Raw genomic sequence first — 15,579 nt, 5'->3', positions numbered from 1 at the left:
AGTACTATCTTCATTACCATCTAGCCTTCTTTGATGGCATCACTCAGCTTCTCTCTAGAGTTCTGTGGGAGCCTAGTTAGGAAGGGAGTTACCCTTTCCTACACTGAAAAACTATCTTTTACTAACAAGGCTTGGAAGTCTGTAATGTGGAATTGGAGGAAGGCTGATAAATAGGCCTTTACACTGAAAAGTCTAGTTGATTGGGGTCCTTATTTTTTGGAGTGCTCTTACGTGGACCTGGTCTTTTTCTGGACTGCAGTTACCACAAGGGACCCTCATGTCAGATGCATGTAAAAATGTTCCAAGCCCTTAAGTGACACTTGATAGCACTTTTCTACTTGCTTCGAAGTAGGAGAAAGCTAGGCGTGGGTGGACCACAGACCCTTTGCTGGGTTCAGTGTGCCCTTATTAATTGGCAGGGCAATTCTTGTTGGCACTGAGGAGCTGAGAATATTAAACAGCATATGCATGGATCACCATTGTCTCAATGTCCAAGGTTTCAGTTAGCCTCAAAAACAGTTTTTGTAAAGTTCTAAAGTCATTGACAGCTGGTATGTGTTGGATCCAAGGCCTTGCATGGAAAAGATGAGGATTTCTTTGGTAGGTAGGGCAACTGAAGTGTTTTCCGAGCCACCTCCACTCCTGGTATAGGAAGCCTGGCCATCGATGCTGATGATGACCAAGACTTCCTCCTCTTTTCTTTAATATGTTATGAGGCCCCACTCCTAGACCTAAGGAAAGGTGGGCCCCAGTAGGAATATTCTATAGGTATTGGCCTGACTGCAGTTGACCTGTGCATTGCCAGTCATGTATAGGTGCATTGGGCGCTTCAGGAACTCACCATAGGCTACCACTCTGATCTAACAGGAGAGGGTTCTTTGCTCGATATTCAGGAGAAGGAGATCTAATTTGCCTGGGAAGCACTTAGATGCTAAAGTAATGGGCTTTATGTAAAACCCAGCTATATGCTTTCTATATCCTTCCTTCCCGTTCCCATTTGCCTTTAGGTTCTCCCACCAACGCAGCTACTGCTGCTCATGGGGGATGAAGTAATTAGTCGATGGGAGAGCTCTCTTCCATTGGTTTAAAGCATCTGCTCTAGCATCGGTGAAGCTGCACCACTGTAAGCTCTGTAGTGTAGACATAGCCTAAGAATGTTTTGAACTTGAACAATATCCAATTTTTGTTTGTATCTAGGTAAATTCAGACCATATCAATTCAGTTAATCTGTAACTTTAGTTATATCTAGGTTTTTTTTATTGTGCACCAAACATTCAGATTTTTATCTGCTTTTTGTTGTGTTTGCTTTTTTACCTGAAAAAAGAAAAGGAGTACTTCTGGCACCCTAGAGACTAACCAATTTGTATGCATCCGATGAAGTGAGCTGTAGCTCACGAAAGCTTATGCTCAAATAAATTGGTTAGTCTCTAAGGAGCCACAAGTACTCCTTTTCTTTTTGCGAATACAGACTAACACGGCTGTTACTCTGAAACCTTTTTTACCTGGATAACAATTAATTTACAATTCAAAAGACTTTAGGCCAAATTCACCACTGGCATAAGTGGATGCAACTCCATTTAAGTCAATGAAATGCAACAGCTTAGATCAGTGGCAAACACGGCTCTTTGCATCCATTAATTCTATCCCTTCCTTTGGGAAATTCACAGAATAGCACTAATAAAGCTCTTGATGGGCAACATATGTTATGTCCTTATAGCAAAAGAACATGCTCCTGGTTGACAAAATAGGGTGAGAAACACAGAGATCTCAGAATGATGAGAGGATAAAAAAAATTTTGAGGACTCAAACAGAAAAACAAAGTAAACAAGTACTAAATAACACGCAATATGTTTTTGCCGACCGATGTTCCACTTGTTTCAGGTTAGAATTGAATCATAATCCCAGACATGAAAGACCAGCGATTATCAATCAAATCATCCAGCTCTAAATTGAATTTTAAGTTGCAACTTCCATATTACTAATAATGCTGATAAGCTATTAGCAATTCACATTTAACAAAAATATGTTTTAATAACCTTAAAAGTAAACATTATAGGAGACAGAGAAATAATAATGATTTCATATGAAAATTCAATTCTAAATGTGGGTTACAATCTACATTCCTTTCCTCATTTGTTTAAGAAACAAGGTGAAATAGAGCATTTCCTAAGTATTAATGTCTTTAAAAAGAACTAAAATAACAGAAAATTCTCTAATGATCTTTGAAGTGACAAAATGTAAAACTATTTAAATCATCACAACCTGTAGCAAATTTACACAAATTGAGTTATTTGGAGAAGGAGGTAAGTTTTTATGTCTCTACAAATGATATCCCATCATTTATGCCAGCAACCTCAATATGTCATGTCAAATTTACTTTTACTTTGACAAAATGCAGGAACAACTACAACAACGAGAATGCCACAAAATATATTTTGGTATTCTTCCTGTCTTTTGTAAGGAACAGGCCACTGGAAAAGCACAGGTGAAGGTACAGAGAAATCAGAAGCCATCATTATATACAGACACAGAGAAATTAAAAGATGACATGACTGTGTACCTTGGTGAAATTCTTATTTTCAACATAAAATTGCTTCTAGCTTTAAAGTGAAACAAAATACCACTGAGATTTTAAGAGAGTCAGCAAATTTTGTTTTCACACACTCAATATACCAGATGCAGTTTTAAGTGTAAGACAGGGAATGCTAGCTCATTAAACTTGAAGGTATGCATACAATTTTACTTTATAACAAAAAGAACCTGGTGATATCTTGGACAAAAATACTGAAATTATGGAAATTTCCCTGTCAGAGAATGACAAGCAGACTATGGAAGCAAGTTTTCTAATAAATGTTGTTTTTTTCCCAGTCAACTTTCTATCCATATAGATCTCTGCCCTGGAAAATACTACATTTCAACTTGCAAATCTCAAATGCAGCACAATATAGTGCAATTAGTACAAGCGACAAAGGTGGTTTGTTTTTTCTGGAATATATCATATTTAATTGGGCCCTGATTGTGCAAACTGATCCACTTGAGTGGATCCCAGTGGAGCCCCAGAAATGGAGTCTTAGAATGTAAATTCTTTGGATTGTTCAATGAATATACAGATTGTACATGTTTAGTAACTATATATGATTAGATACTACCCGAACCAGATTCAAAGGGCAGTATGCTCCAGAGGAGATGGGACTGGATTAGGGGACAGAGAACCTGGGTTCTTCCTGACTCTGCCACTCATTTGCCATGTGTTAAGCACTTTGAGAACTATTGGTAAAAAGAGCTATAATACTTAGCTCTTATAAAGTCTAGAATTTCACCTCAACTACTTCGTGTTCACCTGAGTTAACAGCACAGTTTCATTATAAAATTGCAGTCATATCTGGCTCGCATTCCTGCTGCTCTTGTGATCAATGGCAGAACTCCCAATGGCTTCAGTGGAAGCAGGGTTGGGGCCTTCAAGACTTTAAGCACATCCTGGCTCTAATCCTACAGGTGCTGAGTTCCTTCTGAAAGATTCTGCTTGTTCTCATTTCCCATCATTCAGTATCTTGCTGGATAGGCCCCTGTTACACATTCAGGCCAAAAGAAGATCAGACATAACACAATGCGCTTGAAGACAGTGTCAGAGACAAAGTCTGACCCCGTACTCCAAAAAACAGTTTTCATTAGTTATCATTTTAGTATTTTTAAATGACACATATTTTAAGGGGCTGTGCTTACAGCAAAATGGAAAGGTAAAATAAAAATGCTATTCTGATATGGTGATATATTGATGTTAAAATATTCTTAACACATAACCAGGTTATACGGAAGTATGTCTGGCCATTTTCTCCTATCTTTATATTTACACAACTATATTATTGTACATGGAATGTAATATTACTCCCTTCCTATAGTAAATGAAACAGTACACAGATTGCAAAAGTTCTGCATTTTTCCTTGAAAAATCAGTCAGATTCCTTTCATTCTTTATTTTGGCCAGTATATAAAACTTAAATGGGGGGAGGGAGAGAAGAAGGTAGAATGGAGCACCAAAAAATAAAAACAAAACTCCCCAAACCCAGAAAGCACAATTTTCAAAAGTACCCAGTGACATTCAAAAGGACTTAGGCTCCTAAAACATTTAGATGCTTTTGAAAGTTTTATCCATAGTGACCTTTATTCAAAGAAACATTTGAAATGCTGAAAAAAATACAGTAGATGTATAATTTCTTTAAACATATCAAAAGCATTTATCGTGCTAGTGGGCTTCTTTCTATAATAAAATGGAGATTTCAGTGGTGGTGCATTACATCTAACGTTAAACTGCAAAGAAAAAGGCTTAACATTTTGTTGAATACTGCATGTCCGTTTGACACATACTTACACAAAAAAGGGCATCAGTTGAATAAGAGTCTCTTTTTTGGGGCTAACTGTGAATTCTGGCACAGTTTGAATAATTTTGTTCATAACATTCCGTAAGTAATTTTGTAGCTGTTTGCGTCGTTCCTCTACAAACTTTGCATCCTGTAAAAGAAAAAAAAGTTGAATTGTACAAAAAAGATTTTTTCCATTCTAAAATGCCAGACAGCAATAATGACATGAATTCTGATTGATGACTTGTGCTTATCTCAGCCACCTGTAGCAACATATTATCTAAAACATTTGCCGTCAGTGTAGACAGAGACAAGTAATGTTCAACATTATATAACTTGGTTATGGATAAAACCCTGTCCATGGCTATCTGACATAATGCTGAAAATAACTTATCCCGGTCTACCCGGAGTGTATTCTTCCCTGAGAGAAAGGCCTCTTCCATGGACTAAATGTTTTCTTTTAAAGGACTGTTATTAAGGACCAGATGTCAGGCCCTTTCAGGACTAGCAACTTATACAATCCTTTAGGGAAATGGAGGTACTTTTCTTCCCTTCCAAGAAGCTTATTAATTCCTCCTCCCCCTGCCCTCCCATCATGAACTTTTCAGAAGCTGGATACATACACCTCACGATGGACCCATATTTAACTATAGGAGCAGACATATCTCCCTCCATTTAGTAACACATTTTGTTAAGGAAATTTTATACAACAGTCCATTTTTTTAACTAGCATAATGTATCATTGATAGGATGCTTTGGAAAAAAGGTTTTATTTAAGTGTTAATGTTTTATTTCTCTGGCACCAATGAATGGAGATAACTGTACCATTCCTCATTCTGCTGTGAGACTTACAGGCTGAAAGCCTAACAATAGTACGTCTACTTAGATTGTATAACTTCACAACATGCATATTTTTGTCTGTGGGAAACACAATTATAGTAGGGTATAACACAATCTGTCAGCAAGCATAATACACTAGAGTGAGACGGTAATGGATTTACTGAGAAATCAGACTCTTTTTTGTATTAGAGCCAACAAGCTATATCTCAGAAATTCAGGCATTCTGCTCACCTGGTTTAAATGTCAGAATATGCTCTTCAGGCATGAAGCCTCAAACTATTATAAAACAATTATAGCTCTCAAAGGAAGATGAAGTGAGCTGTAGCTCATGAAAGCTTATGCTCAAATAAATTGGTTAGTCTCTAAGGTGCCACAAGTACTCCTTTTCTTTTTGCGGATACAGACTAACACGGCTGCTACTCTGAAAGGAAGAGTTGAGTTCCTATTTTGTGTAAGATGTGTCTACTCAACCATTGTTATTAATCTATTCAAGAAAAGTGCTTAGAAATGTAAAAGTTCCTGTTTCTTGCTAGAAAAAGATAATAGATGCAAATATGTTTAAAATGTTACCAAACCATTCCATTTAATTAAAAACAAAAAATTCATAGGCTGGGTTGCCACATATTGGATTTGAGTTTAAGGTTAGCTCTTCTCACTGGTAGAGTCGGCTGCTCCCAGCATAAGGCTTAATTGGCCACTTGTCTGATTTTTGAAGCAGTACAGTAAAGTTCTAAGAAGTTTTGCCATCTTTGCCGTTAGGAAAAGTTGGCATGACAGAAGTATTTTTGGAATAAGGGGTATAAAGAAGAGAATGAGGTGGGATCCCGGAGGACTCAATAAGTATTAAACATTTAGAGTTGCTCTGTCAAATATTGGAAAGAAAGTCTTCATTTTTACAAATGCTTATGCATGTGCTTAACTTTAACTGCCAATATGTATTCTGTTTCCAGATTGCTGAATGTATAAGCCCCGTCTACAGGAAGAAATTTTACAAAATTCAGTACAACCATCAATTGAGCTGAACTGGCTGGAGCCCTAATGTAGACAAGGCTCCTGCAATTGCATGCATTTTTACCACTGTGTCTAAACAACATAGGATGAAATTCTAAGCCCACTGAAGTAAATGGCAAAACTCACATTGACTTCAACAGATCCAAGATTCTATCCATGTTGTTTAAGTAACATGGTGTTAAAAGCACCACAAACTGCCACAGTAGGATTCCCACTGGTAATATATGTTGGATTTTTTGTAAAATTATCTGGTAAAGACATGACCACAGAATACACAACACACTTTCTCTCTTACCTCACAACACCTTGCCTCCCTATGTATAATGTTTTAGAACTAGCAGAAATACACAACTTCTCCATATTATATTTGTATTATCCATATGCTGTAAGAAAAGGAGTACTTGTGGCATCTTAGAAACTAACAAATATATTTGAGCATAAGCTTTCGTGAGCTGCAGCTCAAATAAATTTGTTAGTCTCTAAGGTGCCACAAGTACTCCTTTTCTTTTTGCAAATACGGACTAACACGGCTGCTACTCTGAAATCTGCCATATGCTATAGTATATACTAGTGACATATTTAAAGCAGCAGTGTAGTAGATTCCTATGTTAAAAAAAATTGTCTTGTGTTTCTGTTACAAGTCTTTTCTCCTATTGTTTATAAGGAATCTGTGTGCAATTATCTGATAATAAGTATAATATAATGGCATCCATACTGAACGGCTTCTAAAGGTTATGCAAAACCTATTTTGTCCTCCCACTAAACATTCTAAACACATGCAGAGTCAAACAAATATGGGCATTTAAGTAGGTGAACATCCACACCTAAAAGACCACAAGAGAAACTTAAAAGGAGAGAGGCACAAATGATCACTGTAAAAAGAAAAGGAGTACTTGTGGCACCTTAGAGACTAACCAATTTATTTGAGCATAAGCTTTCGTGAGCTACAGCTCACTTCATCGGATGCAAGTATGTTGCTAAAAATTATTCTTAAATCTATAAACTGAATACAGTACATATAAGGAGTTAAGATTAGTCTGTCTACAGAAGAAAGTATTGTAGAGTACATGCTTTAAATGCTAATAATTTTCCTTCAAATGAATCATTCACCATTAAAGGTTGGTAGTACTGAATTTAGCACCACTACATGGCAGTTTGAGAAAAAAAGCATCAAAGTATCCACCAGTATCCATCCACTTAATTTTTACTGAAAATGAATTTTGAAAAATTCTTTAAGAATAACCTTGTTCTACTTTGCTTGATGCAATCCACTCTCTAAGATCTCTCTTTTAGCACACCATGGTCGGAGCACAAAATCCCACCAATCACAGAAACAGCTTTCTCCATTTTCTACTGCAATGCAGAAGGCTAGACAAATGTTTTGCTGAACAGAGCTCTCTATACAAGCTGCTAGAAGATACTAACAGTAGGAAATCTAATGCATGTAGATACATAATAGTTAGAATGGAAGATATTAACACTACAGGAAATTATTGCTGTATTGCAATGTAACTGCATTTATTGTTTTTGTCTATTTAAACTGTTACATCATTCAAATAAATTTTATATTTCCCACTTTCCTATTTAGTACTGACACATTTTCCAAACAATACTGTTTCAATGTACTGTAAATCTGTAAATCACTTGGCCCTTCTGCTCTGTTTTCCTGGTTATGCTGTCCAGTCACCTGGTTCCCTATTTCCTCTGCACCCTGGACATAATGCTTGTACCATTCTTTTGCTTAACCATTCTTTTCTCCCCTGGATGTTCCTCTTCTGCAGATGGCTGACAGTTCCAGTTCCAAGAGGGATACATTCCTCCTATGTACCAGTGGGTTTTATAGGAGCAGCTAGGCTGAGGGCAGATGTTGCGCTCCATTAGTAACTTTTATTTCTGCCTAAAGGAGAGTTCTTTTTAGTTATATGGCTAAAGATGGTTTTTACTTGTTAATTTTTTGGTAACAGAATTCATGTTTCTCCAATGCATCCAGTCACCGAAGTCTCTGAAAGCAAAATTCGTCTTATTAACACAAAAATTGAAATTCCCCATACCATCAAGTGAAAAGAGTGCAAAGTACAACCAGTTTCCAATGGTTCCATGCAAGTATGTGGCCTATAAAATATAATTTGTTTATTAAAATCACTAAATGTACTGTTTATGGAAACTGAAGTATTTAAACAAGAGCGTATACATTTAATAATCTGCTACAAGGATAGTTTAAAAATCTTCAGGCAATTTACAACAAATTTGTGTCATTTTTATATAATTTCTCTAATCACAGTTAATTTAAAAAACAAACATACATATATCTGAATGCGTTCATGCATGTCATTCCAAGCATTCCATGTCATTCCAAGCCAACAAAATTTAACATCAGCTCTGTAAAGTTAAGGTGCATTGTCCTTCATGGATCATGATTCTTATAAATAGCTTTTGAATACCCTCCATATTTCTTTGTATGAAAAGCAGCCAGCCGGCTAAGGACACCACTTAACTGCGCATGTACCAGGGCTCTAAATAGGCATAACATATTTGAAACTCTTCTGGTTTAGCTCCTAAGATCCCCAATCAAAGAATGCATTAGAAATAACAAATTTGGATGAAAGCCCAGCTTCTAGAAACTGCCTAACAGCTCTGGTAGTCACTTAATGAGGTCTTACAGCCTGTGATTACACTGTTTTTCTGCTACTACTTTCCTATCATAATTCAATTATGCATTAAAACATTAACAGAGAATACTGAAAGTTAGGTCTTGCTTAAAAAAAGTAACAGTCAAGGCTATTTATTAAGATTTCTTTTAGAAATTCTTAATTTTATTTTGAGACCAAAAACTGATTGTTTTAAATTCAGAAAAGATGTTTCATAACCACCAAATATTTTGAAGGAAAACTATGTTATAGTATTAATAAAATACAGTAAAGGTGACAAAAATTAAATGCAGTGGGGCATGCATTTCTTTCAGTTAATTGAAAATGAGCAAATAGTAAAATGAATAATTAAAATCACAATTCAAACAAGCAAATACTGAATACATCATGCAGATAATGACACTAGTTGCTGCTTTCTACTGAATGTCTGTATGAACCTTCTGTACAATGACCTTGACCAACTGTGATAGCTATTGAAAATGTTTACTTTCTGCAGTATGTTTCAGTTGTGTATGTGGTTTTAAAATACTACATATTATCAAAGGATGGAAGTCACTTTTACTTACCCATATCTGAAAACTACAGACAACCAACTTCCACCTTGCTTTTAATTATCAAAGACAGCCAGTGAAGCACGGGCTGTGTGACCCTGAGAAAAAGCGAGAGAGCTTTTGGGCTAAGTGCTGGCTGGAAACTGGGCATGGGACTGTGAGGAAAAAAAACTGTCTCCTGTTGTTTGACTCCTCCTGTGTTCAAGAAAACAGGACACTGTAGGGGGGTGGAGGGATAGCTCAGTGGTTTCAGCATTAGCCTGCTAAACCCAGGGTTGTGAGTTAATCCTTAAGGGGGTCATTTAGGGATCTGGGGAAAAAATTGGGGATTGGTCCTGCTTTGAGCAGGGGGTTGGACTAGATGACCTCCTGAGGTCCCTTCCAACCCTGATATTCTATGATTCTACCTTTAATATTGTTGGGTGTGAAATTCACACCCCTGTGCAAAGGGCCAGAACAAGAGGTATAAATCACTTAGCTCCCACTTTGATGAATGAAGTGAGAACTAAGTGATCTATAAGCCTTGTATTAGCTATCTACATAGGTTTCAGAGTAGCAGCCGTGTTAGTCTGTATTCGCAAAAAGAAAAGGCGTACTTGTGGCACCTTAGAGACTAACAAATTTATTTGAGCATAAGCTTTCGTGAGCTACAGCTCACTTCATCGGATGCATCCAGTGGAAAATACAGTGGGGAAATTTTATATACACAGAGAACATGAAACAATGGGTGTTACCATACACACTGTAACAAGAGTGATCAGGTACAGTGAGCTATTACCAGCAGGAGAGCAGGGTGGGGGGAACCTTTTGTAGTGATAATCAAGGTGGGCCATTTCCAGCAGTTGACAAGAACGTGTGAGGAACAGTAGGGGGGGGGGGAATAAACACGGGGAAATAGTTTTACTTTGTGTAACGACACATCCACTCCCAGTCTTTATTCAAACCTAATTTAATGGTGTCCAGTTTGCAAATTAATTCCAATTCAGCTGTCTCTCGTTGCAGTCTGTTTTTGAAGTTTTTTTGTTGTAATATTGTGACTTTTAGGTCTGTAATCGAGTGACCAGAGAGATTGAAGTGTTCTCCAACTGGTTTTTGAAGGTTATAATTCTTGACGTCTGATTTGTGTCCATTTATTCTTTTACGTACAGGCTGTCCAGTTTGACCAATGTACATGGCAGAGGGGCATTGCTGGCACATATCACATTGGTAGATGTGCAGGTGAACAAGCCTCTGATATTGTGGCTGATGTGATTAGGCCCTATGATGGTGTCCCCTGAATGTGGACACAGTTGGCAATGGGCTTTGTTGCAAGGATAGGTTCCTGGGTTAGCGGTTCTGTTGTGTGGTTGCTGGTGAGTATTTGCTTCAGGTTGGGGGGCTGTCTGTAAACAAGGACTGGCCTGTCTCCCAAGATCTGTGAGAGTGATGGGTTGTCCTTCAGGATAGGTTGTAGATCCTTGATGATGCATTGGAGAGGTTTTAGTTGGGGGCTGAAGGTGACGGCTAGTGGCGTTCTGTTATTTTCTTTGTTGGGCCTGTCCTGTAGTAGGTGACTTCTGGGTACTCTTCTGGCTCTGTCAATCTATTTCTTCACTTCAGGAGGTGGATACTGTAGTTGTAAGAATGCTGGATAGAGATCTGTAGGAGTTTGTCTCTGTCTGAGGGGTTGGGGCAAATGTGGTTGTATCGTCGAGCTTGGCTGTAGACAATGGATCGTGTGGTGTGGTCTGGATGAAAGCTTGAGGCATGTAGGTAGGAATAGCGGTCAGTAGGTTTCTGGTATAGGGTGGTGTTTATGTGACCATTGCTTATTAGCACCGTAGTGTCCAGGAAGTGGATCTCTTGTGTGGACTGGTCCAGGCTGAGGTTGATGGTGGGATGGAAATGGTTGAAATCATGGTGGAATTCCACAAGGGCTTCTTTTCCATGGATCCAAATGATGAAGATGTCATCAATGTAGCGCAAGTAGAGTAGGGGCATTAGGGGACGAAAGTTAAGGAAGCGTTGTTCTAAGTCAGCCATAAAAATGTTGGCATACTGTGGGGCCATGCGGGTACCCATAGCAGTGCCGCTGATTTGAAGGTATACTTTGTCCCCAAATATCTACATAGGGTGACTTTTACCCTGAAAACCAGAGATATGGTACACTTGGGAATATAGTTATTATATAGTGCAACTTGCTTCATTATTCTGAGGTGTGAATATGGGTCACAACATAATGTAAAACGTCTGAGAATTTATTTTTATTGCAAGTTTTATCTCTTGAGTTCGAAGCAGCAATAATTTAGTAATTATTTCTAAAGAGACCAATATATAATTACTAATGGTTAGCAAGAACTTCCCTTTATTGTCAAGTTAAAAATTCTCATAGGGGACATCAGTGTGCAATTAATAGCTAGTCATTATCAAATTATGTAATGGTCTCGCAAACATTAACAAGTAGTTTTATTAAAAGAATTGTTTGTTACTAATTTAACAGAAAAACTGAGCAAAACATCTATATCCAACTGAAAGGAAGTTCACAGTACTTTTCCTCCCTGAGCAGAGATCTTTTGTGTTTAACATCTAATATCAATGCTTAGAATTTTGATCATGCACTAAGCAACTTAAGATGTCCTGATTTGGGAGGTGGGGGCAGAGACCCCTTTTATTTTGTGAAGTATGGTTTACTAGTTTCATACATTTCTAAATCCAGATCAACATCTTATATCTTACCCAAGTATATTACGATGAATCACTATTTTCAGACACATCTTTGACACAAACTAGGAATGATTCACAGTTTCATTTCACATATTGCAGGTATGGAACAATAAAACTAGGAAGTTGAAGTCTAGTTAAATAAACACAAAAAGATGTGAGCTGAAAACCAGGCTTCTGTTTTTGTAAGTGTATGCAAGGTTAAGCATATAATGCAATCAAACATGGACCATACCAAAAAAAGATTCCCATTACACCATTTTATGTATGTAGTTACTTCAAAGACTAATATTTAAGTATGACTAGCTTTAACAGCTGTCTTATAAAATTATTACTAGTAATTATAAAACACTGCCCCTTTATTTGATTATTATACTAGAAGTCTATTTTATTATGACACATGATGTGTGAGTATGACACAGGCTCAGTGAAATCCTGGCCCTACTGAAGTCAAATGGGAAAGTCATTGACTTTGAGGAGGAGGATTTCAACTTATGTATTTTTGTCCTATCACTTCAATCAGTAAGGTTTTCAGGCATTCATATATACAACTGTAGTTCATATAGTACCAAATCTGATCGTTTTTAATTTTCCTCGGCAATAATATTTTCAACATTACAATTACAATTGTACAAATGTAACAACAATTACATTAACATTTGTTTTTCAAATAAAAATGAAGTTATTTTCTCCTAGTTTCATTTACAGGCATAGTACAAGTTATTTAAAAAACTCTTCACAGCCAAAAACACTTAGCTAGGTGGGTAATTATAACCACAGAAGCAGAATGTTGAATGTACGCACTGTCCATTCCTTATGTCAAAACAAGGAAACTCACTTACAGTAGATAATTATTGTATACAGGAATTCTCAAATTTAAACTCTGCATATTCTCAGAACATGTATTGGAAAGGCAGATTTCCTATTTAAAAGCGTTTATTTTAGTCTTTAAAATGCAACTACTTTCCTGATGTTTGTTCTAATAAAATGCAGCAAAACTCCCAAAATTTGTTTTCAACATGCAGCTTTTAGCAGACAACAGTTCAGAACACTTTGGTGGTATACGTTTTATCTCCTATACAAATACTGAGTGATCTATCATGAAATTTTGCCATAGGTCATAATAATTATTATTATTTATATTACCTTAGCACCTAGGTACCTACTCATTGACCAGGGCCCCATTGTGCTAGTGCTGTGAAAGCACAAAACAAAAAGAAGGCCCCTGAACCAAAGAGCTTGAACTCTAAGTATAAGACAAGAGACAGACAGACGGTGGAGGACAAGGAAATTATGAGACAATATTGGTCAGCATGATAGGCAGCAGTCTCAGGGCACCAGCAGCCTAACCACAGCCAATTTTTTGTAAGCGTCATGGAAAAGGAGAGTTTTGAGGGCTTTGAAGAAGGATAATGAATTAGTTTTGCAGATGGCCCATTGTCCTCACCAGATATACTGAAAATCCAGGTCAAAACCATTCAATTTGCATTTATTTACTTTGTGGTAATAGGCCTAATACCCAAAGTCATGCTGCCTAGAGTGGCTCATGATTGTGAGTGCCTACCTCAAGGCAGACTGTCAAAAACAGGGCAGAAACTCCAAATTGGTGGTATGTGCTAAAATTATATTTTACCAATTCAGTAACAAATATGAACTCCTGGATCACTATACTAGTCTTACAATGGCGTCACAGACGGTCCCTTTGGCTTCTCCAGTCTATCTTGCTACCCAGACAAGCTGGACTTAGTGATAGTCACTTATATCAAAAAGTCACAAAATATTCAGGTTAGTTCCAGTCCCAAGAGACCAGTCACTTATTTTGGATCAACTGGTACCCTAAATATTACATCAGAGACGATGCCAATAGCCAATCCTGTAATAACCTATCTAAAGATTTATTAACAAGTAACAAAATAAAATAGGTTAAAGCAAGCAAACGTACACACAAATGAGTTACCATCTGTGATTCCTAAAGATGACAGAGATGGAGTAATCTGTCCATTCAAAATGTCTTTCATGGCAGACCCAGGTTGACTCTGGGGATCTCTACTTTAGGTTCGTGTTTCTCTCCCTGTGAGAGTTCAAACAGCAAAGAGATAACCATTTCTTCTTGAGAGCATCTTTATATAATTTTCCCCCAGGGTTTAAGCCAATGGGACAAGGGCTCCTGCATGTAACTTCTTCATGGGTGGATGGGGCAATCAACAAAGCTTTTTGTATTAGATGGTCCAGTAAGTCTTGATAGTCCACTTGATGGGTGGGGGTGACCACTCTTCTGTCTGAGTTCACAAGTTCAGAGTGGATATTTTTAATTATAAAACAAACATTTTACCTTGTAGCATGGAATGCAGACATTATAAATCAGATTAATGCATACAGCAATTCAAAAGCATTTCATTGAGTCTAAACACAAAATACATTCTAATAAGACTTATACCTGTTCTGAACAAAATTAACATACAGGTGAGCTGGTTTGTCAGTTCTTAGCTAACGCCTAATGGCCTTTGCCAGAGCTCACACTTGGTTTACCAGTGTCACACCCTATACCAGGTTTGCTATCAGGAATTACCTTGCCACACAGTAGTTGCTGCCAGGTAGCAGTGAAATAAGAGTGGGATCAAGCTTCTGACATACAAAATACAGTTGGTACATAAAAGGTCAAGACAGTAATTGTCCCAGAGCCTGGCCAGTTCTTTCAGAAACTAAGATTATAAATAGGTGACTGCCCAGGTGAATATCATACTCTTTTCAGTGGACCCAATTACCTGCAACAGAAATAATTTCTTAGGATTATGATTACTAAATGATATTTTTCTTCTTTGCACATTAAAAGTTATGGGCAAGATTCTGCTTTTAGTTATGCTGATTAGCAGAGTAATTTTATATACTTTGGTTGAGTTACTCTTGATTTGCAGCAGTATTACAGTGTGTGTAATTTGTCTCTATGTTCACTTAGAAGTTTCTTTTCAGAGAAGTCAGATTAGCCTTGTATGAAGTCCTTCACCGTCATTCAGTATTTGGAGCACTTAAATAGGTTTTGTCAAAGAACTGTCAGGGAGAACTTGTTGAAACTGATTTTAGGAATGTATCCCCCTCACCTGCCATCCTGAAACCTTAAACTCCCTATTTGTGTGAAAAGGGAAAGTTTTGCTCTGAATAGTGGATAGTCTGGGAAGATCACTGAAAGAAGAGAGCTTGCAGGAAGAAAGATCCAGATGCCATAGTCAGACTGAGAGCAGAATCTGTAGGTCTCTGGTATCTGCAATTTTGGAAGTGTCTAGCAGTCTAGTTCAGTTTCCTGTAAACAACTTCTGTTACTGCCGGGTTGCCTATCATCTCTTAGGCCTGGTCTACACTTGGGGGGTGGGAAGGGGGTGAGCTAAATTGGTCTAAGTTACGCAACTTCAGCTACGAAAATAGTGTAGCTGAAGTGGACGTACTTAGAGCTACTTACCGCAGTGTCTTTACTGA

At 37.5% G+C, this 15,579-nt stretch overlaps 1 protein-coding gene across 1 annotated transcript in view; it reads right to left on the bottom strand.

Annotated features, from left to right (window-relative positions):
- Positions 1-15,579, bottom strand: part of SNX29 (sorting nexin 29) — a 454,788-nt gene that overhangs the window by 58,338 nt on the left and 380,871 nt on the right. The window contains 1 exon segment of the mRNA XM_073362374.2: positions 4,370-4,509. Within this exon segment, the coding sequence (XP_073218475.1) occupies positions 4,370-4,509 (140 nt within the window).

Source organism: Lepidochelys kempii, chromosome 10 (genome assembly GCF_965140285.1).
Source record: "Lepidochelys kempii isolate rLepKem1 chromosome 10, rLepKem1.hap1, whole genome shotgun sequence".
In the NCBI taxonomy this organism is placed as follows: domain Eukaryota; kingdom Metazoa; phylum Chordata; order Testudines; family Cheloniidae; genus Lepidochelys; species Lepidochelys kempii.
The sequence above is the reverse complement of the archived record's forward strand: the minus strand, read 5'-3'. Positions and strand labels throughout refer to the sequence as shown.